The following is a 25,943-nucleotide window of genomic DNA, read 5'->3' on the forward strand; positions in this document are numbered from 1 at the left end:
ATACTTTATTCTTGTATCCCCAGGCACCTACTACAGTGCCTGGCACTTAGCTGGTACATGAGCTTTTGTTGGATAATGGATTTCTAAGTCTTGCTTATGGAGGCTATTTCACTTGTCTTTTTTTCCCTCCTGAGGCAATTGGGGTTAAGTGACTTGCCCAGAGCCACACAGCTAGGAAGTGTTAAGTGTCTGAGGTCAGATTTGAACTCGGGTCCTCTTGACTTCAGGGCCAGTACTCTATCCACTGTGCTGCCCAGATGCCCCTATTTCACTAATTTTTTAAAACATTTATCCAGTTCTAGGTAATTTTGAGAAATGCTTTTTGATTGGTAGTACAGTGTGAGATATGTGGAGTGTTGTGAGCCCCCTTTGTAAAATGATATACCTTCATATTTCTTTTTTTCCTGTCACATCAAAGATTTTTATTGAATGGATTTGCAGACCCTCAGACATCCATAAAACACAAGCCAAACACAAGCATTCCAAGATGACTCAGAGTCTACAGATACCATGTTCCTTCTTCCCCATCTAGCAGGACACATGTGGGACCAGTTCACCTTTAAGGGAGACATGAGATCTGCAGTCAGACATTCATTCAATCCGCATTCAGTCAAGTTTTTTGAGTATATACTATTTATGAGATTTTGCCTGTCATTGAGATGTGTGGCAAAAGGCTCTACTACAGATGAATTTTATTTTTAAAATAGTGTTATGTAATGTCTCAAGAACCAACCTTAAAGCTAGAAGAATAGGGGCTCAAGGCTTGCCTCTCACATAGATTCATCATATGACCCCAGAGGAGTCATTTAATCTCTCAGTGCCATAGGCCAGGGCCCCTTAACCTTTTTCCACTCATGACACTTTTTTGCCCAAGAAATTTTTACATGACCCTAGATAGATAGGTATATAAAATAGGTATATAAAAATATAAAATAGGTACACAAGTTAAACATTTACTGGTTACAAATCATAATTTTGCAACCCTCACATTCAGTTACATGACCCTACATGGGTAATCCACAGTTTGAAAAACTTTGCTCTAGGCACTTAACTCTGTAAGTTATATAGAATATGCTTTCATATTCTTGACCTTTTATACTTCCAATGAATTATTATTTTGCCTAATTTTATAAAATACCCCTTTGGTGATCTGGCTGGTATAATTCTAAATATGTAGCATTATTTGAGTAATATAATAATTTTTACTAAGTTGATATGGTTGTGCCATGGATGCTTAATACTTTCCCAATTATTTAGGTCTTCTTTTTTGTGTATAAAAATTGATTTTAGGTGTAGATCAAAGACCTACATGTGTTTTTGTATGTCAGTTTCCAGATACTGCATTTTGTTGTGTTCTTAAATCATTTTCCCATCTCCTTGTGAGATTTATTAAGGATATATGAAGATGCCATTAACTTTTGTGAATTTATTTTATATTCTTCTTCTTTACTGAAGTCATTAATCATTTTAAATTTGGCATGGTTGGGTGTCTTCAATAAAACACCATATAGATAATTCTTTTTCACTTTCTTTTTAAGCTTATTCCCTTAACTTTTTTTTTTTTTTTTTTTTTTTTTGGTCATTGCTATACCTGGTATTTCTTGTAGTCTTTCAGATGAGATTGAGGGCAGTGAGCATTTTTGCTTTACTCCTAATATTACTAAGAAATTTTATTTTTATTCCTTTTTCCCCTACAAATAATGCTAAATCTTGAGTTAGATAAAATTTTTAAATTATATACAGGAAATATCCTTTTACTATGTATTTTAATCTTTTAAATACAAATAAATTATTGGTTTTAAATATTTACTGTCAATGCTATTGTTTTTATAATTAATGGCTTATTATATTTATAGTTTTCATAAGGGGAGTTGTTATGGCATAGTGAATAAGAGAGTTAGCTTCAGAGGAATCAGAAAAAAACTAGCTTTCAAGTCCTTTTATTGACATATTCTAATGTGGAACTGGATAAAAAAACTTGTTTTGTTTTTATGAGCTGTCAGTTGCATGGTAGAACTATATGTCTCTGGAATCTCAGGTACAATACAATTTTATTTTATTTCTTTCATTTTTGTCATAAATCTATAAAAGTGGTCATAGTGAATATTTTGAGACTCAGGAACAGAGGTTGGGGTGAGAAGGTTAAGTGACTTTTTCAGGATCATATAGGTAATAAGTGAACTACTGTGCTATCTAAGCTACCCCCTGGTCACAGTGAATATTAAGACAAGAAGAACAACAAAAAACTAAAACAAAATAAAAAACAATCATTTAGTTTTATTTTTCAAATAACAAGAGCAAATCCTTTTTAAAAGGAAAAGAGAAAACTCCCCAACTTTGTCACAAATATGTCTGGTCAAATGAAAGAAAACACATTCTCACATTGTCCTGACCTTACCTGGCTCTCTTTCCCGTCGCACTGTTGACAGCTGTCTCTCCCTGGATATTCTTTTCTTTCTGGATTTTTGTAAGCTTCCTCCCTCGTGATTCTCCTCCTACTTGCTGACTGTTCCCCATTTACTGTCTCGTTCTTCTCTGAAGCTCAGGCCCTTTTCTCTTCTTTCTTTGAGCCCAGTCTCCTGGTAAACTCATCCCCATGTATGTAAGTACCATCTTCAAGGAGATGGTTTGGAGACCTATTTATGCAATTCCATTATTTCTTTGAGTTTTAGTCCTCCATTACCATCTGCCTATTAGATTTTTCTAACTGCATTTCCTGGAGACCCTCCCAATTCAGCATTTCCAGTATTGAATTTGTTGTCTTTACCCCCAAACCTAGCCCTCTTCAGTATGTCTCTATTCCTGTCAAGGCATTACCCTTCTGTTAGACTTTCAGGTTAATAATCTTGATGGTTTCCTTAATTTTTCATTTTCCCTCATCCCACAAATCCAATTGCCAAATTTTGTGTATTCTTCTTCCATATCTCATTACCCACTTCTCTGGGTTCACACAATAGCTTTCAGTCAACAAATTATAACCCTTTATTTGGATTATTTTAATAGCTTTTGAATTGATTTCCCTGCCATAAGTCTTTCTCATTTTACCCAGTTGCCAAGTAATTTTCCTTAAGCATAAATCTGATGATGATGTCACTCTTCCATGAAATAAAGTCCAGTATTTCCTGCTGATTCTAGGACCAACTATAGCTCCTCTATTGAAGTCTTAAGGCCATTTTTCATTTTGGACTCTTAATATCCTTTCTAGGATCATTGAGCTCTGTGATCCAACCAAATCGGCTTTCTCTGGGTTCTTTGGACCTGGTTCTCTATCCTCCATTTCCTTGGCTTTGTACTCCATTTCCCTCAGGGCTGAACTGCATTTTCTCCGGGGTGAAAGTCAGTTGCCAGCCTTTTATAATCTCCTCACTGCAGTTAGCAGTCCTCTCAACTATCTGATATTTAATTACATTGCGTTTCTATTTATTTTGCATATGCTTGCATGTGTACTTGTCTCCCTATTAGAATGCGGATTCCTTGAGAACACATTCCTTACTTGTATATAGCACAGGGTCCTCACTGAGGAGGCATTTAAAAAGGGCTTATTGATTGGTTGGTATTTCATTGGTCTTTTAAAAAACCAGTTCTTATTTTTACTTGTCAGTTATATAGTTTTTATTTTCATATTTATCTTACATTTAGGATTTGTACTTTTGTGCTTCTTTTGGGGTTGTTTAGCCAGTTTTCTTGCTTTTGTGATTTCATGTTCAACTGATTGGTCTTCTTTCTCTTCTTTGTTAATGTAAATGTTCAAATATAAACATTTCTTCCAAGGATGGCTTTAGATTTGCTCTACAAATTATGATGTACTGTCTCCATATTTTCTTTAATAGAATTATTCATTATTCTTCTTATTGTTCTTTGACCCATTTATTCCTTAGGGTATAATCATTTGGTCACTAAGTCTGGTTCTTTTATTAACATTTTATTTAATTGGTTATAATGTTCATTGCATTATATTCTATAAAAGATGTATGGAATATTTTGGTTTGACTCATTTGTTTATAGGTTCTTACTGTCTTACTACAGACTTAGAAGAAGACTTTTGTAAGACTTGATAAAAAAAACAATGTAACATAAGAAAGATCAGCAGAGGCCTCTAGATTATTAGGGTTGGCATTTTAGCCGAATCCTGAAGGAAAGTCAAGGATTCTTCCAAAGTAAGGTGGAGAGAGAGGACATTCTAGGTCAGGGGGAATAATCAAGGCAGAGACAGAGATGGAAAAGAGACCACAGGCATCTGTGTAAAACAGAGGGGGGATGGCGGCAAAATGGATTAGAAAGCAAAACACAATAATATGCTGTATACAAGAAGTGCACCCAAAACACAAAACTGATGATTAATTAAAATCGGGGACTTAGTCTGTAATAAGTGAAAGGAATCCATTTATCAGGTGTTTGCTCTGTATGAAATACTGTGTTGGGTGCCAGGGATAAACATGCAAAAGCACAGGTAGTCCCTGCTCTCAAGGAGCTCTCATTTTCTAGTGATCTTCCTAAGCATCCTCAGAGCAAATGTTAATGTGTCTTTTTAAGTGGGACTTCTCCTGAGAAAGTGATCTTTTTTCCTAAGGTTGTAATTTATGACAGTGCTAGGAACTTGGGTGGAGAACAAGTTAGTTACTGTTGTCCTTGCATAAGATTGATCCCATCAGAAGAGATCTGTGACTTTATAAGTCTTGTTTGGACCTCAGGATCTCTTGCTGTTGAAGTAGTAGTTCATTCTCCAGTGGTGATTGACCTGTAAGCATTCATCAGACCCCATCTCCAGAGCATTCCAGCCACTAGACGATGGCTTTGGGGGATAAACTGGGAGCAGTCCATCCCAAGGCTTAAAGGTCTCACTTTCTTGTTGGTGGCAATTGGTTCCCCTTAGGAAGGCTGAGGACGGGGGTCTCTTGTTCATCCCGGGTACTCTCCTCAGGACTGACTGTAGGGCCAGTCTGAAGCAGAGCTGGTGACTGACCGGTCTTTCTCTTCTCTGGGTTCATAGCTCTGAAGTCCTGGGCTACCTTCATTGCCGTCCGAGGGGAGACAGAATCATGGACTGGATACTTCTGGCACATTCTTCTCCAGTCTCTCCCAGTAGCCTTTTAACTTGAGCTTGCCCCGTAGGTTGAATAGTGTCATCAATAAGTGAGGATCACTGGATGCTTCTACATAGGGGTTGCTTCTCCAATACGTATGAGAGGTTTTCTCTTTCAGATTTCTATTAGTTGTCTTTGAATCATCCAGTCAAAGATGTTCCTGAACTCTGCACTTTATTTCAGCATCACCAAAACAATAGAAATTTCTAAACTAAGACTTCTAGGTTATAATTTTTCATTCTTCATCTTAAAATCCAAGCTATCAGCTTGGATATTAAATAAGCAGTTAAGGAAACATTTTCAGAGTACACATTTCCAGCATTTACTGGAGAAGTGTCTGTCTTCCACTCATAATGAAATCAGCTGACCACGTCTTGAGCTCTCCTGTATGAGACTGTCTGTCACGGATCCCACATCTGCTGAAAGAAAGGCAAAACGAAGACCTCATTCCGTTTTAGGATGAGTAGATTCTGCTGGGAGACAGAGACTGCTTGAGGTAGCAGGGTTCTCGATGGGTTCCTGTTTGATCTTTCCCATCAATAAGCACAATAGGAAAGTGTTTGTGATACTCTATTATGTCTTCTACTGAATCAAATTTCTGAAATAGAAAAGAACATTTAAAAATTATTCACAATTACAGATCACATCCAATACAATCTAAACAATTTAGTTCAACAAATTCAATAATTACTAAAGGTTCTTGGATAATTACAGAGAGATATAAAGAAGTTCCCTGAGATCTTGAATTTCTTTTTAAGTTCAACAGTCATTAAACATGCTATATGGGGGAAGACCAGTATAGATGGGTTACTTAAATGAGGAAGTAAAGGAAAGTGTATCCCATTGTTGTTGTACCTGTCAACCAAATGAACCAACATTGAGAGAGGGAAAGAGCAAGAACTGCAGCCCTTGGTGGGCCAGTGTTGCTACATTAAAACCAAGCTCAATGGGTTTGATTTCTCACATGAAATGGGAGGAGCTAGCTTCTAGCCAATCCCAGGCTTTTAATCCTTGGGGAGAGAGTATTTGTGTTCAGGGAATGCCAAAAAGGGAACATTATTTCCCTTCCTGCTCCCTCTCCCCCAAGAAGGGAGAGTTAATTTTTCCTCTCCTTTATTGTTTTGGAATGGGAAAGGCCCTAAGCAATAAGAAGGCAGTAGCCTGTTAGGACTTTGCATGATGTTTGTCAAGTTGTATCATCATACATGTTGAGGTAGGGAAGAATATCAGTGACCACGTTTGAGTAGAAACTGCTCCACACAGAGTCTTCTCAGTCTCTTTAATACCGAGTATTGGGGAAGACATTTGAGATGGCTCATGCAGAAGAGGCTTGTCAGTATTTGATATGTGTCAACACAAAAGGAGATTTTTCTGAAGACAGTGAATGAAACGTGATGTGGATACCATGCCCTCTCATTTTTGCTTTGATCCTTTAGCTAGTTAAGAATATTTCAAACTGCCCATTACTTATAGGCCTCAGACTCAGTACTAAATGGCCTTCCAGCTGGGATGATATTGCACAAGAATCAGGTTCAGAAAGTCGGCCATACTTCAAGGGATCATTTTAAAATTATTAGACAAGCTGAAAAAGGATTAATTTCTAGATATTGGAGGAAGTGTGTTTTTTTCAGTATTCCTGAGGGTGAAAGCTGTTGGTCAAATTTCCTGCCCTCCCTTTTTTCGTTGGCCAGTGGAGATTGTCTCTCTGGTGGTCTAGCATCATCCCTAGATCAGCTTGCAGTAGCGTCTGCATTAGGAGCCAGAGATAGATGGGTGAAGTTCGCCATAGTTAAAGGGACCTTGCTGAGCACACTACAAATGGGAAAAAGGGAACTGGAGAGTCATCTCTAAGCTCGAGTCCATTTTTCTCTGGATTCTGAATTTCTTTTCTGGGTAGCTGGTTGGTGTAGTGGATAAAGTGCTTGCCCTGGAGCCAGGAGGACTTGTCTATAGGAATTCAAACCCAGCCTCAGATGCTTCCTAGCTGTGAAATCCTGTTTACTTCAGTCCCTCCGATGTAAAGTAAGCTGAAGAAAAAATGGCAAACCGTGGCAGAATCTCTACCAAAAAGGCTCTGGGTGGGATCCGGCATGAACGAAATGACTGAACCACAAGAGCAGGGTTCTGGCTCAGGGTCCCCGATGCGAGAGCACTGACCACGGTCCTTAACCACATGGGGTCGCTCTCCTTGTGGGCCATGGACACCAGCACTCACTCTCAGGAGAAGAGGAAGGCAGGAAGACTCCAGGGAATCCGTCATTTGGCCCAGCAGAATTATGTTCCTTCACTCACCCTGCCTCAGGGACTGCCCGTGAAGCAAGGGGCTATGATAAAGGGGAAACTGCACTGGCCCTGGCTCCAGAGGACCTGGGTTCAAATCTGCCTCTGCTGACTGCCCTGGCTGAGAAGATAGAGCGCCAGCCTGGGAGTTAGGAAACACTAAGCCCAAATAAAGTCTCAGACAAGTTTTCTTATTTGTAAAATGGGGATGATACTAGCATGTACTTCCCCAGGTGGTTAGGAAGATCAAGAAAGATAATCATCATAAGCACTCAGCACAGTGCCTGACCCAGGGTAACTGCTAAAAATGTAAGTGCTATCATCGTCGAATCCACTGATTTCAATTTCTGTAAGCTGAGGTGGTTGGACTCGGTGGCTTCTGACTTCCCTTCTAACTTTACATCTATAAACTCATGTGTGGAAACAAACTATAGAAGGTAATCAAAATAAGATAACCTATATGCAAATTCTAAGAGATGGCAGAAGTTGCTACCATTTTTATATACGTAATTGAGAAGTTAGGGTATAGAGTTACTATTGTTTTTAACTTTTGTGATTTACAGCATTTTTTCTTCATTCTGGAAGACTTTGAAGCTGTAAGATACTACTGACTTATGATTTAAAATCAAAAAATTAATTTTGATTTGTGTTCCTTTTCAGTTTGTTAAACACTTTGCTCCTGAACTGTAGCTTTAATGTAAGAATCCAACAGGATGAAACTATTAATAGAACTTTCCATGAAGATTTTCCATAGGTGTATGTGAGGCTCAGATTTATTTTTGTCAAGGAAGGCAGGTTGATACACAGTTGATAGGAATCCCTGGTGAACGACTGTCCTCCTAAGAACTATTTCAATATTTTCTAGTAAAAATATTATTTCTGATAGAACTGATTGTTAAACACAATACTGTTACTTAATTTGTTTTCTTTGACATATGAAATGGATTAGGGGAAAAATGTCAGCTGTCAAGCAGAGTCAGCTGTAAGAACACACAACATACTAGAGTTTGAAGTTTGTCTTTGCACTGTCTGTATGACTCTGGCCTTCTCTTTTTGTCTCCTCTGATTTTTCACAACAATCTGGTGAAATAGGTGGTATGATAATTATTATGTAGATGAAGATACTGAGGATCAGAAGGGATATGTGGTTAAAAATTTTTGGAATGATACAAAATTTAACATCTAGACACTTTATTGTTCTTTGCTGTTATCATGTTAGGCTTTATATTCTTTGGCTAGTAGAATACTGTCTTTGCAACTTTTGCAACAGCTAAGATAACACCAATGGGCCTATAAAATGTTTGATCAGGATGATGGAAAATTTTAGTAACATTTAACTTAAGCTAATTAAAAAGCATTTATTATGTACCTACTATTTTCGAGGTCTAGTGTTAGACAATGAGAATGTAAATATAAAAAACTGAATAGCCCCTGATCATAAAGAACTTATATAACAAAAGGAATAATAAAACAAATGATACAAAGTAGACTGAGCTAAATAACAAGGATGGAGCTATATAAAGTGATATGAGAATATGATAAAATATAATTTTTCAGCAAGAGAATACAATAAACTAATTAGAAAGTTAGACAAATTAGATTTACTGCTCAGATTCAAAAAGCAATTTTATTTAATAGAGTCGATTGAATCAGATTAATGATATAACTCTTCCACATAGGACCAGATAAAGTGTGAAAATCAAAATAAATATCTTGGGCACTGAACTGAAAATCATAAGTTTAGTCTCAAGTCTAGCTTTGTCAATATCTGATGGCTGAGCAATTTGGGCACGTGATGAAACTCTCTCTGGGGCGCAGGGCTCTTACTCTGTGAATTTATGACCTTTTCCACCTCTGAATTGCTAAAAATTCAAATCATTATACCATCAAATCACTGAGACTGTACCTACAGGAGGTGAATAAAACATCTGTTCTATCAAATAACCAGTTAATTTAGTGAAAGGTAGAGTGTCAAATTAGTCAAACTATGACAAACAAAAATTAATAAACCCACCACAAAATAATGTTTGGGTCATTTTTAACTTTGAATATCAAGTAGACTGTGTTTTCCTCATGAGATCCTTTGTTCAAGATATATTTACCATCACAAATATAAAAATGTGCTAAATAATGTGTACATTTGATGCACTGTCATCTCAGAATTACACAGTTTTAGAAGTGGAAGAGATTTCAATGATCATCTAGCCTAACTTCTGCCCCAAAATGTAATTTATAGGTGAATGAAGATTTTTTTTTCAGACTATAATATGGAGTGGGATGGTTAACTTAGAGAGCCCTTCCATTAGTCTCAATCAGTCATTCAATCAGCATAGCAATATATGTTGGTTTCTGCCCATTTGTCTATCTATCCATCTGTCTTCTGGTTATCTAATTTTGGACAGACACTACAAATGACCTGGTCCCAAAACTGTTGGTGGAAAAAGGTAGTATAGATTGTCTTTGGGGAATTCTAAAATGTTTTTAATTATGCCAAGCATCTCCCTAAAACAGAGGCCTGGTTTTTATTAAAAGAGTTTTCTTCAGTGATGATCTCTATAGAGTTGAAGTTGAGGATCACCCAGAAAACAGAAAAGGCCTACTATGCATTATAATCAAAGAATTTTATAAAGGAGATAAATTGTAAAGGATGTCATTAAGACAATGTGATCAAAAAAAGAAAATGGACTGATCATATTGTGAGAGAGATAAATTAATAGATACCTTGAATATTTCATTGATATCCTTAGGATATCAGAAAAAATTGATGCAGATCTCAAACGTGTGAAGGAAATCTATGGTGGATAAACAGATATGGATAGAAGTCATTCAGATCGGCAGCCATGAGTTGAAGTTTTCACCATTGGATAGAATACTTACATGGATAAGTGTCATCTGAATATTTGAGACTGATAAGCCAGAAGGCACAAAAGAGTGTAACTAAGATGTTGGGGGACTGGAAGATACAGCACATGAAAAAATGTCAAAGGAACTGCAGATGTTTAAGATGGAGAAGATGGGGAAGCCCAGGATAGTTATCTTCTTGCATTTGTTCATTAGAAGAATCAGGCGTGGCTTTGGGCTCAGTGGTCAAAACAGTATAATGTGTGAAAGTTTCTGAGAGGCAAGTTTTACTTCTATGAGAAAAAGAAAACTTCCTACCATTTTGATCTTCCTGAAAGCAGAATGAGCTGCCACAGGAGTTAGTGGTTTCCCCTTTATCTGGAGGCCATTTATCAGAGATTGAATTGATGGCAGAAATCAGCTCTTAAGGAAGAAATCAATAAGTTTTATAGGAGTCGAGAAATTAGAAGATAGTAGATTAAAGACAACTCAATTGCACACACTCAACATTATTTCCCAAACAACTCTAAAATAATACCTCAACTCAAATTTTGGAGCAGCAGAGCCAACAAGAGATGAGACATTTATCCACCCAAAGAAAACTTAAGGAAGTCAGAAGAAGTTTGTGGCATTGGGGTGGAGGTCAATTTGGAGCTTCCCCCTGTGACAGCAGCCAAAGGAACAGAAGCCTTTTCAGGAGCTCAGTAAGGGGGCCAGATGACTGGTCAGAAAGAAAATATAGGGGACTTTTTGCTGGCAATGGGTTTAACTGGCATTGATACTGGCAACCTTATTGCCCATAGTCAGTTTTTGGTTGCATTTCCAAGGCACAGAGAAGTACTGGTATTGGTCACAAGGAAGCAGGGACCCTTGCCACAGTCCCTAGTACTTTTACTTGCAGGGGACTAGGGACTTTGAAAACAGCAGTACATAAAAGCTCGGGTTAGTGCCCCTTAATGAGCAGGGTCCAACTTTAACAAAAAGTTCAGAGCCAAGAAATAGGCTGGGAAATGAACAAACAACAAATAATCTTGACCATAAAAAGATATCATGGCAGGGAAGGAAGACTAAGACACAAACTGGGAAGAAGACAACAGTGTGAAAATAACAACTAGAGCCTAAAGAAAATCGATTGGACTTGAGCCTAGAAAGAATATCCTCTAAGAGTTTAAACGAAAAAAGCTATCGAGGAAAATTGGGGAAAGAAATGAGAATAATGCATGAAAAATTTAAAAGGGAACAATTTGATAAAAGAGTCACAAAAATACTGCAGAAAATACTTAAAACAGAATTGGCCAAATGGTAAAAGAAATATAAAAGTCCTCTGAAGAATAGAACTCCTTAAAAAACAGAACTGGCCAAACAGAAAAAAAGGTACAAAATCTCACTGAAAAAATAATTACTTAAAAAGTATAATTGGGCAAATGGAAGCTCATGACTACATGACATATCAAGAAACAAAGTAAAATGAATGGAAAAAATGGTTGAAAATATAAAATAACTCATCAGAAAAAACAACTGGAAACCGAACTAATGTAAGGAGAGATTATTTAAGAATTATTGTACACCTTAAATGCCATGATCAGAGAAAGAGCCTATACATATTTCAAGATATCAAAGAAAATTGCCTTGGTAGCTTGGATCCAGAGAACAAAACAGAAATGGAAGGAATCCACTGAATGGTCCCAAAAGAGATCTCTAAAATGAAAGCTCCCAGGATTATAGCCAAATTCCAGAGCTTCCAGGTCAAGGGGATACTATTTTAAGCAATCAGAAACAATTCAAATATTATGAACTCACAGTCAGGAATACACAAGATTTGCCAATTTTCAGAGTGTTTGGGATATGATGTTCTGGAATGCAAAGGAGCTAGGATCACGACCAAGAATACACTACTTAGCAAAACAATATAATTCTTAAGTGGAAAATGAATATTTAATAAAATAGAGGAATTTCCAGCATTTCTGCCAGAGATGAATACAAAATTTGACATTCAAACAAAGACTCAAGAGAATTATAATGGGAAGATGATACAAGGAACTCTGTTTACAAACTTTGAGGACAGCTGGGTGATGCAAGTGGATAGAATACTGATCTTCATGTATTCCTATCTTACCTCAGATTCTTCCTAGCTATGTGACTCTGGGCATTCTCTTCACCCTATTGCCTCAGTTTCCTAATCCGTAAAATGAGATGAAGAATATTTTCTCCATGGCAGACCACTCCAGTATCTCTGCCAAGAAAATCCCAAATGGAGTCATGAAGGATAGAACATGATCCAAAATCTCAAACAAAAGAACACATGACCTTTATTATTATTCGGGGAGATAAAAGGAGTTTATATAGACAGAGGGTAAGGATGGAAGTCAGTTATATTTGAATCATCTTCATAAAGGGGTGAGAAAGAGGAAGAGAGAGGTTGATTGAGGAAATTTTCTCACATGATAGAGGTAAGTTGCTTTGACAGCGGAATGAAAAATGAGGGTTGAGGATACAGGCAATGCTTGTATCTTATTCCCATCAGAATCGCTTTAAAGAGGAAAGAATATACGTACTTATATATGTATATTACGTACATGTATGTATATACACACATATATACATATTGTTATGCAAAAATGTGACTTATCCCCCTCTATTTTCCTATTGTGTAAGAAAAAGGTGAAGAAGAGAAAAGAGAGGACAGATTGAGGGAAGCAATGGTTAGAAGCAAAATTGATTTTTGAAGTAGGAAGAGGGAGAGGAAGAGAGAGAGAAAAAGGGAGAAGGGAGGGGAGGAGAAAGGAAAGGAGGAGGGGGATGGGAAGAGGGAGTGGATGAAGAGAAAAATACAGTAATCAAAGTTGTGAATGTGGATGGGATAAGCTCATAAAATAGAAGCACATAATAGAATGGATTAGAAACTCGAATTCAAAAATATATTGTTAACAAGAGACACATTTGAAACAGAAAGATACAGAGTTAAAATGAGATGATGGAGCAGAATCTAGTATGCTTCATCTAAACAAGGCAAGAGAAACCATTATGATATCAGACAAAGCAAAAGCAAAAGCAGACTATAAGAGATACATTTTGCTTGAAAATCCCATAGATAGGGGCAGCTAGTTGGTGCAGTGGGTAGAGTACCAGCCCTGAAGTCAGGAGGACCTGAGTTCAAATATGACCTTAGACACTTAACACTTCTTGGCTGTGTGACCCTGGGCAAGTCACTTAACCCCAATTGTCTCAGCAAAAAAAAAAAAAAAAAAAAAAAAAAAAAAAAAAAAAGTCCCATAGATAATGAAATAATATCAAAAGTTTTTACAGCATGTTTCTGATAAAGCCCTTTCCCCCTCAAATATACATTTGAATGTAATGCTGAATCAAATTTATAAAAATAAAACCCATTCTTCAATTGATTAATGGTCAAAGGATATGAACAGTTTTCAGAAAAAGAAATCAAATCTATAGTCATGTGAAAAAGCCCTCACTGTTGATTAGAGGAAGCTAAAACAACTCTGAGGTACCACCTCACACCTATCAGAAATGACAATGCTGGAGGGGATGAGGAAAAATAAGTACACTAATGAATTATTAATGGAATAGCATACTGGTCCCACCATTCTGGAGAACAATTTGGAACTAGGCCCAAAGGGTATAAAACCACACTTTTTTTTTGTTGTTGTTGTTCCACCAATAGTATCAGGCCTGTGTCCCAAAGAGCGCAAAGAAAAAGGAAAAGGACCAAAGTGTACAAGAATATATATCTATATATATATAGTAGTAATTCCTGTAATAACAAAGAATTGGAAATTGAGGAGATGGCTGAACAAGTTGTAGCATATGATTGTGATGGAGTACTATTATGCTGTGGGAAATGATGAAGGGTGTGTCAGAAACACATGAAAACATAATATTCTGAAAAGCAAATGCTACCAGAAAATCATCCTGCAAAGCTTTAAGGAGAATCATTAATGAAAATAATTTTTTGTTTAGTGAAAGGGTAGAATTTGAGGATTTCCTTTAGCATGAATTAGTAAGCAGGATATTCAGCTTGTAGAATTGTTAAAATACAAACAGATAGCACTGAAAGAAAGAAAAATTGTGAAATGTACGTTTTTATGTATTTAAAACCAGACAAGGTCAGTATGGTTGGGAGTGGGATTTTTCTTGTTTAAAAACAAACCAAAAATTCCCAACAGTATTGGAAAGATAATTGGGTGAAAGTATATAAAAGCAACAAATTAAAAACAAAAACAAGGAAAACACTTGAGAGTATGAAAAAAAAAGGTACAAGGAAAACAAACGAATATTTCAGCTTTAAAATCTCATTCAGTGAATCCATTTTGGGGGGATACTAATACTGGTGGGATGATAGTTGGGTGGAAAGAAGGGAAACAGGAAATTGGGGAAATCGGCGTCAAGTCTTGAAAAGAAAGAGGGAGAATGTTTCATTTCTCCCCTTCAGTTTGATATTGTGAAAGGAGGGTTGGGCGAAGGGGGAGTCACAGGCGGAGAGGAGGCTGGTCTCGCCCCCTGGGCCGCTGCTGGGGAGGTCCCTCGGCCTCTGTTTCTTGGGTCGGCCTCCCCCCAGCGTTAAGGGGAAGAGTTGAGTTCTCTGGTCTCACACGTGGCTGAGAGACTAACGGGTCCGTGGGAGGGAGAATGGAGGACGTTGAGAAGGAGAGGGAGGACAGCCAGGGCAGGAGGGAGGCGAGTCCCCGAGAGAGGGAGACAGCCGTTCTGTAAAGGGAGGGGGCGGGGGCGGGAACCTCTCCGGAGGTCACCTCGGGCGGCTCCTTGGGCTTCTGATAGATTGCGTTTTTGTTCCAGGTGCAGAGGATAGACGCCTCGATCTGGGCTGAGGGCGAGCAGCAAGGGTCGGGAGATGCGGGAATCCGGCTCAGTTGTTGCCTGGAGGCCACCCCTTGAAGAACGCAGCCCAGCCGGAGGAGCAGGGACGTTTGTTGTGGGAATTTGGGGGGCCTCGAGCTTAATTGTGAACCCGATTCTCTCCCCGCCCCTTATCAGAACCCCAATCTTTGTGTGTTTGTGCTTTGTTTCGTCTGTATCTGAATTAAATCTTCCTTTGCAAAAGCTATCTGATGCTAAATGCTTCACCGGGCTAGTTGTAGGGCCATTAAAATGGGAGTGGGAGGGGCTGCTGGCAGAAGCCCCCCCACCGCATCAAAGAACCTGGGGGGGAGGGGGGATGCGAGATCCGGGACCTCAAGAGAGAGCGGGGCCGGGATGGACCATGTTACGGAATGGACTCCATCCTGGTGCTGCTTGTGTCACTTTGCATCGGCTCATGAAAGTCTTTCTAATCTTTTCTGTAGCTGTCATTACATTTCCCTTTCCATGTCCCTTTCGTGCCACGAGTTCTCCCCAACCACTGTGGGAATTCCACTTTGTTTCCAGTTCTTTCCCATAAAAATGTAGTAGCAGGGGAAGGAGCAGCAACAGGAGGAAACGTTTTTAACCCCCAAAATAGTTTTAGGAAAAGGAAAACGCTACAGAACCAGATTCCCCTGGATTCTGATTATAAAGCATTCCCAAAGGAATTTTCCACTGTATCTGTCATTATAGTGCACTAGAAATGAGATTTATCAAAATAGGTTTCAAGGAGATAGACATTCTGAGAAAGGGAAGAAGGGAAAGGATTTCTAACTGTAGTAATAAATAGGAGATGGTAAAATGTGCCAGCAAAACTCATACTTAGGGGCAGTTAGGTGGAGCAGAGCACCTGCCCCGAGGTCAAATTTGGCTGTAGACACTTAATTAACACTCTTTAGCTGTGTGACCCTGGGCAAATCACTTAATCCCAATTGCCTCAGGGGGAAAACATATATATTTACCAGAAGCTTCAGGCTATATGGGGGCAAGAACAAGGATCATGTAAGTATTTTAGAAGGGGAAAGGAGTAAAAAAAGAATATGTAAAATGAAGAAATTTATTGGAAAAGGACATTACATATTAGTGTCACTGAAATTAAGAAAATGGATTAGTGTGTGAATGTGGGGAGAATTAGAGGGAGGAATTTGATACCATACTCTTAACTGAGACAAGAATGGGAATGGGAATGGGCTGAAAGTAAAGGCGAGGAGGGTCAAAGAGAACAGAATTTGGGTAGATTAAACTAGAGACCAAAGACAGTATTAAAAGAGATGGGATATGGGAAGGAGGGATAAAAATTTGGAATTCAAAAATCTTTGCAAAAATGAATGTTAAAAACTATTATGTAATTGGAAAAAAAGCATTAGAGTGCAAAAAAGAGACGGGATAAATATTAAAAATGCTTAATAGGAAAATATAAATTTTTGAACTGTCACTCTAAATGTGAGTGGATTAGATTTCACCCACTCCCCATTGGAAGAATGCATTTTTAAACTTGATGCATTAGAAAGCATTCATAAAGCCTAAGGATACTTACAGAATAAAAAAGAGAATTCTTAAACAAATATAAATGAAGAAATACAGAAAATTAGATAAGCAATGAAAAAATTTGAAAATTATTTTTAAAAACTGATAAAACTAAAATGTTTCATACATCCCATTATTTCAAATTGTTGAGTTCATGCATTTAAATACTTTTTTGGTCATTGTTTTAATCTCAATTCAATGAAATGGTGATTTTTTCCTTTTTTCACATCCTTCACAACCTCCTCAAACTGATTTTTAGCATTTTCTTAGTGATTTAGGGCACCAGTTATGAATTTCACTTCCTCTACCTGGCTCTAATATAGCGACAGCCATGCAAAGCTGCATAGCCCCTGTTATCTCATCCATCCATTCAATGTTTCCAGGCTCGTGGGCTTTTTGCATTGTTTTGTCTGCTATCTGTTCATCTTTCCTCATGTTCAAGCCATCGTTTCTCACTTTTTTCTGACACCAGTAGAGCTGCCTGAAGTAGCCTTTCTCTCCCTTGACTTCTGACTAGCATGGTTAGAACTAACCTAAAGTAGCTAGCTCCACTCTCCTTTAAGTAGAGTTGGATTTTACCCCATGGCTTCAGTGGTCTTGCTTCCTTCTCAGATAGGAAACCTAGCTAAGAAGGGAACAAGCATTTATTAAGCACCTATTCCCAGCCTGGCACTGTGCTAAGCACCTTATCTTGTTTGTTCTTCTAAACGACCCTCTGAAATAGGTGCTATTATTAGGAAACTGAGGCACAATCGAAGTGGCTTGTCCAGGGGTCGGGCAACTAGGAAGGCTAGCTTTGGTTTCAGGTCTTCCTGACCCCAAGCCCAGCATGCTATCTTTGCTGCCTCTGGATAACGGAAGTCTAGGTAAGTGAGGAACTAGGGTAGTGATAAATCTAGAGGAAAAACTTGCAGGCGACCTGGTAAAAGGATGTGATTGTGCATCTAGGAGACAGAAAGTTTTGGTTTGAATCCTCCTATCCACAGGACGTGGGGAATGATAATGCTCTGCTTTACCTCAGAGGATTGTTGGGAAGCTCAAATGAAATAAAAGACAGGCGAATGAGACTGCTTTACCACAATAATACTTTGCCAAATTAAGGGATTAGTGGGAAAGAAATTAAGACTTTAGATTTCTACAATTAACTTCCAGTTATAAACAAACGACCCGACTTTATTATTATTATTTTTTGCTTTTCAAATGTGAAAGTGAAAAGATGAAACTTTTCATCCATAACCCATTGAAATATGTTTACCCATATGTGGTATTAATCTTCAGAGAAGGCATTGACTACTTTATATTCTAATCCTCGTTTTCTCTAGAATGTCATGACATAATGAATTCAATATTAATTGTTTTTAATATTCTACTAAATGGATGGTATTTTATATGAATAATCTTAACAGGAAACAGAAGCCCCAAATGGTACAATGAATCATTTTGTCATTTCTTATTATTTCTCTCTAGTGGTGGACCTGTAGCTGAAATTTTAACCTAAAGAGACATTAATAAAAGAAGAATTTAATCATCTAATTTGAAGAAAAATATCACTTCAAGTGCATAGCAAATGTCACACTGATATTAGATATTAGATCTCAAAGGCATGTTAAATTTCTTTATGTTTGTCTTTTGGGGGCAATTTTTCATTTATTACCAAGATTATTAATAAACTTTGTGGCTACACACACATACACATACACACACACTGACATATACATTTTTAAGTTCATTAACATACTTTTGACACAGCCTTTTACTTGATAAATGAAATTATAACAAATAAACACATATAAAATGAAATTATAATAATTCCACAGCTATTTTCCTCTTGTTAATTATTTCCCGTTCATCTAATTAAAGGAGGTAGGATTCAAGGCAAGTTAAATCAAGTTGATAAAATATAATCCCTGGTCTTCCTTAAGAAGAGTTAGGGGTTGATTAGGACAAAAAGGCCAAATGTACAAACTGTTATAGTACAAAATACATATATTTTTTAGCTATTTTCCCCAACTTTGTACTTCTAGTAGATTTGAAAAGCATGTCAAGCCTTCACCCAAATAATTTATTATTATTTCTTAAAAGATACAATCTTTCATATCCTTTACCATTCTGACATTTAATATAATATGTTCCAAGTCCCTTTAGAACAAATAGTCTTTGTTCTAAGTTCTATAGTCTTCTCAAGTTGTAATTTTAATGATATTTGTTTTTAAGTCTCATAGCTTAAGCACTGAAATTTCATATTTTAAGGTGCTTCCAGCTGTAGTGTTTATTCAGTGTCCCATATATTTTATAATTCTATGGTTGCTCGTTTGGTATCAGTCTCAAAGGGTAGGAGATCTTTGGTGGTCTGAAAATTCTCATTTGCTTTGAATTCACAAAACAATGGTTAATGATGACATTAACTATTGAAAAGAAATATAATTTTAATTTCAGAAATTAACACACTAATTGTAAATTTAGCATTGTATTTACTACCCAGTTCAATATATCGATACCTAACTGAATGCTCTTTAAACAGAATAGGTGTTAAATAAAAACTTATTGAATGAATGAATTTAATACATGATTTTCAGCTAGTTTTATTATCCCCACATGTCAGTCAGCAGTAGGTCAGGCTGTTTATACATTGCTCATTCATTTCAGTTGTGTCCATCTCTTCACGACTCCATTTGGGGTTTTCTTGGCAAATAAATGAGTGGTTTGCTATTAATTCTCCAGCTCTATTCCAAAGTCCCTTCCAACTCAAAACCCATTATGTTTATGTTTCAAGGTCCCTTATGGTACTAAGATTTTATAATCTACTATGTTCTAATGTTCTTTCTATCTGTAATAGTGTATTGTCGTTGTTTCAAGGAAGCTCCCTTCCACTAGCCTTTCTTTGAGATTTCCTCTTGATATATGTATTTTGCATGCAAATAATTGGTTGCATGTTGTTTCTCCTATTAGAATAGTTATTAATTGAGATTAGGGATCATAGTTTTGTCTTTCTTTGTATCCTTAGTTCTTAGCACATTTTGAAGAAGTAGCAGGTACTTGAAAGTACTCGGGTACCAGGGAGTGGGACAGTGGTTCAAAATGTGAAGAATTTATCAATAGTCAATGCCTAATAAATGTTTATTGACCTAACGACAGTTGTATCGTTTTGTGATTCAGAAATGCGGGAAATTCCCACCATTTTCCAAGGTAGTAAGTTGAAATTCTTTGGCTACTTAGGAAATCTTCTCCTTGGTTCCATTTCCAAGGGAGATTACTCAAGTCTCACTGAAAACATTATCAAGACCTTTTAATTAAGCTAAGGAAAAAATAAAGCTTTAGAGTTTTAGGTGGTAAGTAGATTTGCTCATCACAACATAGACATGTTCTTTTTTGAGCATCATAACACAGGCAAGCCATAGTCCTCATCATGACAATAAACTGTATACTTAGGAGAACCACTGTACTTGATCAAGTGGAAAAAAAAACAACAACAGAAGAATAAAAGACTTCAGACATATACTCACATAGACTTTAAGATGTTATTCTACTCACATCATTTCCTCTGAGTCCTGTTCCAAGGGCAAACTGCTGACTCCCCTCCAGATAACGGATCTTAATATTATATACTTTTTTCCTATGAAACACCACCAAAACATAGGGTTCAGCCACTGATTTCTTGGAGCCATCTCGGACCAGGAAGGTCCCATCCTGAAGTAAAGGAATGAGAATTAGTTCTCTAGCGATGACAGATTCCTAACTTTCAAAAACCTAAAGAACTTAAAAAACCTGGTCATTTCTCAATTGTGAAATCATAACCAAAATCCATATATAATAATGAGATCACCTTACTTAATTCATGCCTTCTAACTTACAGAGAATATTCCTCACAATGCTGTGAGAATTGTAAGCCCTATTATCTATATTTTGCAGATAAGGAAATTGAGGCTGTAGGTGGAACAGAGAGACTTAATGTGAGGTGAGTAAGGTCTTGAATACCAAGTAAAGGAGTATGAACCTTTCATTGAAGGCACAGGGAATCACTGAAGATTTTTGAGTAGAGAAGTCACCTGACCCAATCTAAACAAGATTAGGCTGGTAGGGGTTTGAAATATGGATTTGAAGTGGTGTGGGTGGAATTGGAGAAAGTGTGGTGGTGATGATGAAGATATCCACTCATTTCTGTGTAACAGAAAGGGGAGAGACAGAGTTTCCGTGGGAGTATTCTGAAAGAAAGCATGAAAAAAGCTGAAAAAGAGCTTGATTTGGAGTCAGTAGGACTAGTTCCATTGTTTACTAGATGTTTTACCTTGGGCAAACTCTGAGACCCAGCTTCGTTTTTTAAATAGAGATAAGAATTTTCATGGGCTGATGTGAGGTATAAATGGACATTTAAGCAAAAATCATGCATTATTTATTTTTTTAAATCCCCAATGGCACCCAACCGCTGTCCATTTTCTATCAGACCCAAATAGGCCAGCGCTCCAATTTCACCACCACCATGAACCTAACACCCTCCTGCCCCATATTTGAGATCATCAGCATCCCGAGAGAGACTTTCATTTTCTCTATAGAGGACAAGAGTGATTTATGCTCATTTCCTTTGGAGGGCATATTCTCACTGTTTCTCCACCTAATGGTGTAGAATTGTCTAATATTCACATAACCAACACACTACAGTTCTATTTAATGAGCCTTGATCAGTTAAAAGAAATGAAGGAGACGGTCTTTTATTAAACACCTGCTATGTTACAGGGATGTGCTAAACACTTTAGAGATATTATCTCATTTGATCCTCACAACTTCCCTGGGAAGTAGGTACTATTATTTTTATTTTCCTCATTTTACAAATGTTGAGGAAAATATGACAAATAGCAGGTAAGTGACTTTCCCAGATCACTCAGCTAAAAAAGATCTACAGCTCGTTTGAACTCAGCTCTCTACCATCTGGCTGCCTCTGAAAGCAGTTGAAAAGTTAAGAAGAGAAAATGTTCTTTATTCTTCAAGAAAAAAACAAGAAGACGATGAAGGTGAGTCCCTTGAAGTGGTATTCCTAGGACTACCATTTAATCTCATGGTTTTGCTTTAAACAAGATGCTTTGGGAATAAGGTAGATACGAAGGGAACTCTTCCAGAAATTTGGCTTCATCATCTTTTCATTAGCAGTTTACTAGAAAACCACCTACATCTAATTTCCTGTTCATCAGAGCAGCTTCCTTCAAGTAGCATCTTTTATCTCTTTTGAGATCCTCATGTGATTTTGCATGTTTTTCTTTTAAATATAACTAATTATGTGAATTGTCTTCCTAACTAGTGTTAGTGTCGATTGTTCTTTAAATGCTTTATAGATTTAGTTTGTGATTCCATTAGGGCCAGTAATATATATTTTTTGGTAATTTTTGTCAAATTTCTTTTTCTGAGACTGTATTATTTAAGATCTCTGTTTTTTTTCTTACTTTGGGTAATTCATATTTTTGAAGCATTTCTCTATTTTTCTTTGTGCTTTTTTTTTTAGTATATAACTTCATAGCAAGTTCTGACTATTCTTTTTATTTCTGTCATGTTTTTCCCTTGTTCCTTTACTGTACTGCTGATTTGGTTTTCTGCCTTTTTAAAAATCAGATTTGCTAAATGCTTATCAATTTGGTTAGACTTTTCAAAGAACCAACTTTTAGTTTGATCATTTCTATAGGGCTTTTTGTTTTCAGTTTATTTCTTCCATATTTTACAGTTTTCTTCTGTGTTTGTTTTGGTTTGTTAATTTATTAGTTAAAATTTTTTTAATGTATATTCAGTTCAATAATATTTTCTTTTCAAAATTTCATTAACGTATGTTTTAGAGATATGTTCCCCCCATCACTCTTATAGCTTAATCCCAGAAATTCAGGTACATAATTTCATTATTATAATTTTCTTTTATCTCATTATCAGTTATTTATTTGAGTTGATATTTGACCTATTAGTTATTTAGGATTTTATTAAGTTTCCTTTTGGGTCTCTCTGTCTCTCGTTTTGTGCTCTCTGAATTGATTTCTATTTTTCTTGTTTTGTGATCTGTAAAGAGAGTATTTACCATTTTTATCTTTTTGTTTCTAATACCTCTGTGCCCTAATACATGGTCAATTTTTGTAAAATTTCCAAGTGGTGCCTTGAAATATGTATATTCTTTAGAATACATTTAGAAAAGGACATGAGTCTTTTAGTCCTAGTTTCTCCAGAAATTGTTCTAAATTTTCCATTTTGTTTTTCTTTCTGTTAGATTTGTTTTAGATTGAGAAAGACATTAAATATCCATCCAGAATAATCTAGCCATTGTTTATTTAGTCTATTATTTAGTAATTTAGTTGGTTTTTCCTTTGTGAATTTGGATGTTAAGGCATTTAAAACATATAAACTTAATATTAATATTGATTTGCTTTTCTAAGATACCTTTCAGCATAATATAGTCCATTTAGTTATTTATTTATTTTTATGTTACCAAGTTTTGTTTTTTGTCTTGATAGCCTGATTATAATTCTTTGCTTTTTTTTTTTGATTCGTCCAAATGTATAGTAAGTTATGTTTGAACCCTTCCTTTTTATGTTGTGTATATTTGTTTTTTATATATATTTGTTGTAAATAACAAATAATAAGGTTTGATTTTCTCATCTAATTTTGTTTTTTATTTAATTGTATTTTTAATTAATTCAAATTTTAAGTTGTGAGAACTAGTCTTATAATTTCATTATTTTATCTTTAAAATGATAGGTTTTTATTTTTTGGAATTAGGAGGCTTTATTGTTTTTCCTCTGTAAAGATAGTAGTAATTCTCTAATCTCTATTATCAGAAGCCTCCTCTCTATGCCTCCACCTCCTTTACAACTTTTTTTTTTTCTAGTTTCGGAGTTTGGCTTAATATTTCTTCTTCTTCTTTTTCTCCTCATCCTTCTTCTTCTCCTCTTTCATCATCATCATCATCATCATCATCATCATCATCATCTTTCTCTTTTCCAACTTCATTTTCTCTTTTTATTTCTTTCAGTTGAGTAGTAAAGTTACTTTTTCTTTTCAAGTTGTTTTGGTTGTTAGATTTTTTAAAATTCCATTTTCTGTGCCTTTCCCCCCTAAATTAGATTTATTTCCCTCATTTTCTTTGATATTTTTCTTTTTTTCTATTCTAGACTTTTATTCTTTGCTTATGGCCTATGTAGTTATTTGTTCTCTATATTACTAATGTAATTAAAGCTTCTAGGTAGTTATTTTGATTTTCTTCTAAAGTTTCTATGTCATTGCTTTATAGATCTCTCTCAGTACTAAATCTCTACTGATTATACCTACTGTTAGGTCCCCATTTTCCATTAGAGAATATCCCTTCAGCTTCATGGGAGCATTCTTCAATAGGACCCCTTCTTTCATACTACTTAATTGAGATCTTCTTCTATTCCTTTTCAATCCCCATCTATTCTTCTGCAGTGCACTATCTTTCTGAAAAACTACAGGAATTATTTTTCCCTTCATTGTTTACCATTATCTTAATTGGGACACATTACACATTCCCTTCTATCTTCTTTCTGTTCCCTTTTAGATACTTCCTCGTTCTGTAGTTTAATTCTACAAAAATATTGTAAGGTTTAGTTCATGATGTTTCAGATCTATTTCTTTACCATCAGTTCTTCTATTTATGCAGTTTTAGAAAGAAATCTCTCAGTGATTCCTCTGCCATTATGTTGTTAGATTTGGTTTTAACCCTCTATATGTCTTTTACTTTTTAGCCTCCCTCCCCCCCCTCTTTTTTTTTCCTGGGATAATTAATTTCATTATCTGGACCTTGGTGACTCGTCACTTCATTTCCCATCTCCAATATTTGCCAAATCTTGCCACTATCATATGATTAGAAATCAAGAAAAAAAATGCAGCTTCAAAGAGATTGGGAAAGACTTGTATGAACTGATGGAGAGTGAAATGAGCAGAACAAACGAGGGAGGTCTTAGGGGTCTGTGCCCCCGGGGTACTCACCTGCCTGTCCCTATCCCTGCACCTGCACTGACCTCTCCGTGGACCGCTCCTCCCCTCCTCCCCCCACAACTCCGTGACAAGTTCACACCGGGACTGGCTCTGGCTAAGTACCCGCGGACTCGCCCAGGCCGGACGGTCCGAGAACCGGGACAGGTCGGACGTGGAAGCCGTACTTACGGCGTTCTCCTTGGTCAGAGCCGCTTCCACTTCGTGCCGGCTGCACTCTCCGAGGTACCAGTCGTGCTTCTTGAAAGCCTGGAGCTTAAGAGGCAGCAGTGAGGACTTTAGAGCTTCGTGTAAACCCCAGCCCTCCTCCCTCGGCTGAGCCCCCGCGGGGAGACCGCCTGCCCCTCCCCAGACAGCCCCAGTCGGACCGTCAGCTGAGACCTCCTGCCTGGAGCTCTTTTCGGGGTGGGGACTCAGTTTGGCCCATCTTTGTCAATTCCTCCTGAACCCCACAGGGTCTGGCAGCGAGCTGGTACTTCCTAGGCCTTCGCTGATTGGTATGGTGGAAGAATTACCAAAGTTTCTTTAAATGAAAATATTATGAAGTAACTTTCATCTAAGGCCCTTTCCAGACTTATCTGAAGGAAGAAAACCTTACTCCTACTCAGTCAAATTACTTAAGAAAAAGTCGTCTCCAATAAAGCCCTTTTTCTCTCAGAGCAGGCAATCTTATTTAAGCTTGTTCATTTCATGGAGCTCTCAGTCAGGCGTCAGAAGCCTATGGACCTCCTCTGTCTAATGGGAAGCCCACCGGACACCTTAGCAGGTACCGTGACTCGGCCCTGTGGACCTCTGTCATCTATAAAGTACTTTACCACAGAACTCTGTCCCACCGGACCCTCAGAGAAATCTGAAAAGCAGCAAGCCCACCGTGTAGGCCAGTGAGAAGAGGGAACCAAGCTATGGAGCCCAGACTTGAGCCCTGCTTTCTGGGGCTTTACAGGAATGGCCGGGACTGCTGAATTACTTGGGTCACACAAAGTAAAAAATGGAGAACGTCCTCACAGCTTCTGGATCCCAAAGCTATCCAAAGGAACCAGTAAAGTGAACCTCCCACTGGATTGGGAGGGAGAAACTTGGCTTCAACTTTGTGGGCTCACATAGGTCACTTGCGCTCTTCGTTTCAATCTTCTGTCTCAGATGGAGATAACTCTCACCCTACTGAGCTCACAAGTGAGATGCTGTACAAATGTTTATTATGTGAGAAGTGAACTGTGAACCCAGAGCAGAAGCAATGAATGATGAAGAGGACTTAGAAAAGACATTTTTGATGGTAGAAATAGGGCCTTTCAAAGAAAGCTCAGAGACCATATAGAGAGAACAGCCATGGAAGCTTGATGGGATCAAGCATGGGAGCTT

The 25,943-nt window shown here is 37.2% G+C and overlaps 2 protein-coding genes across 5 annotated transcripts in view; one reads left to right on the plus strand and one right to left on the minus strand.

The window, feature by feature from the left end:
- The window catches only part of ZNF518B (zinc finger protein 518B), a 77,299-nt gene extending 57,563 nt beyond the window's left edge, over positions 1-19,736 (plus strand). For all 3 annotated transcript variants that reach the window (XM_031942101.1, XM_031942102.1, XM_031942100.1), the window contains exon 3: positions 15,018-19,736. In XM_031942101.1, the coding sequence (XP_031797961.1) occupies positions 15,018-15,049 (32 nt within the window). In that variant the 3' untranslated portion in view covers positions 15,050-19,736. The remainder of the gene's footprint in view (positions 1-15,017) is intronic.
- Positions 5,539-25,943, minus strand: part of CLNK (cytokine dependent hematopoietic cell linker) — a 230,735-nt gene continuing 210,330 nt past the window's right edge. For both annotated transcript variants that reach the window (XM_031942106.1, XM_031942105.1), the window contains exons 19-21: positions 24,756-24,839; positions 20,139-20,294; positions 5,539-5,682 (exon numbers count right to left, since the gene is read on the minus strand). In XM_031942106.1, the coding sequence (XP_031797966.1) occupies positions 5,539-5,682; positions 20,139-20,294; positions 24,756-24,839 (384 nt within the window). The remainder of the gene's footprint in view (positions 5,683-20,138; positions 20,295-24,755; positions 24,840-25,943) is intronic.

The sequence above is a fragment of the Sarcophilus harrisii genome, chromosome 6, assembly GCF_902635505.1.
Source record: "Sarcophilus harrisii chromosome 6, mSarHar1.11, whole genome shotgun sequence".
Lineage (NCBI taxonomy): Eukaryota > Metazoa > Chordata > Mammalia > Dasyuromorphia > Dasyuridae > Sarcophilus > Sarcophilus harrisii.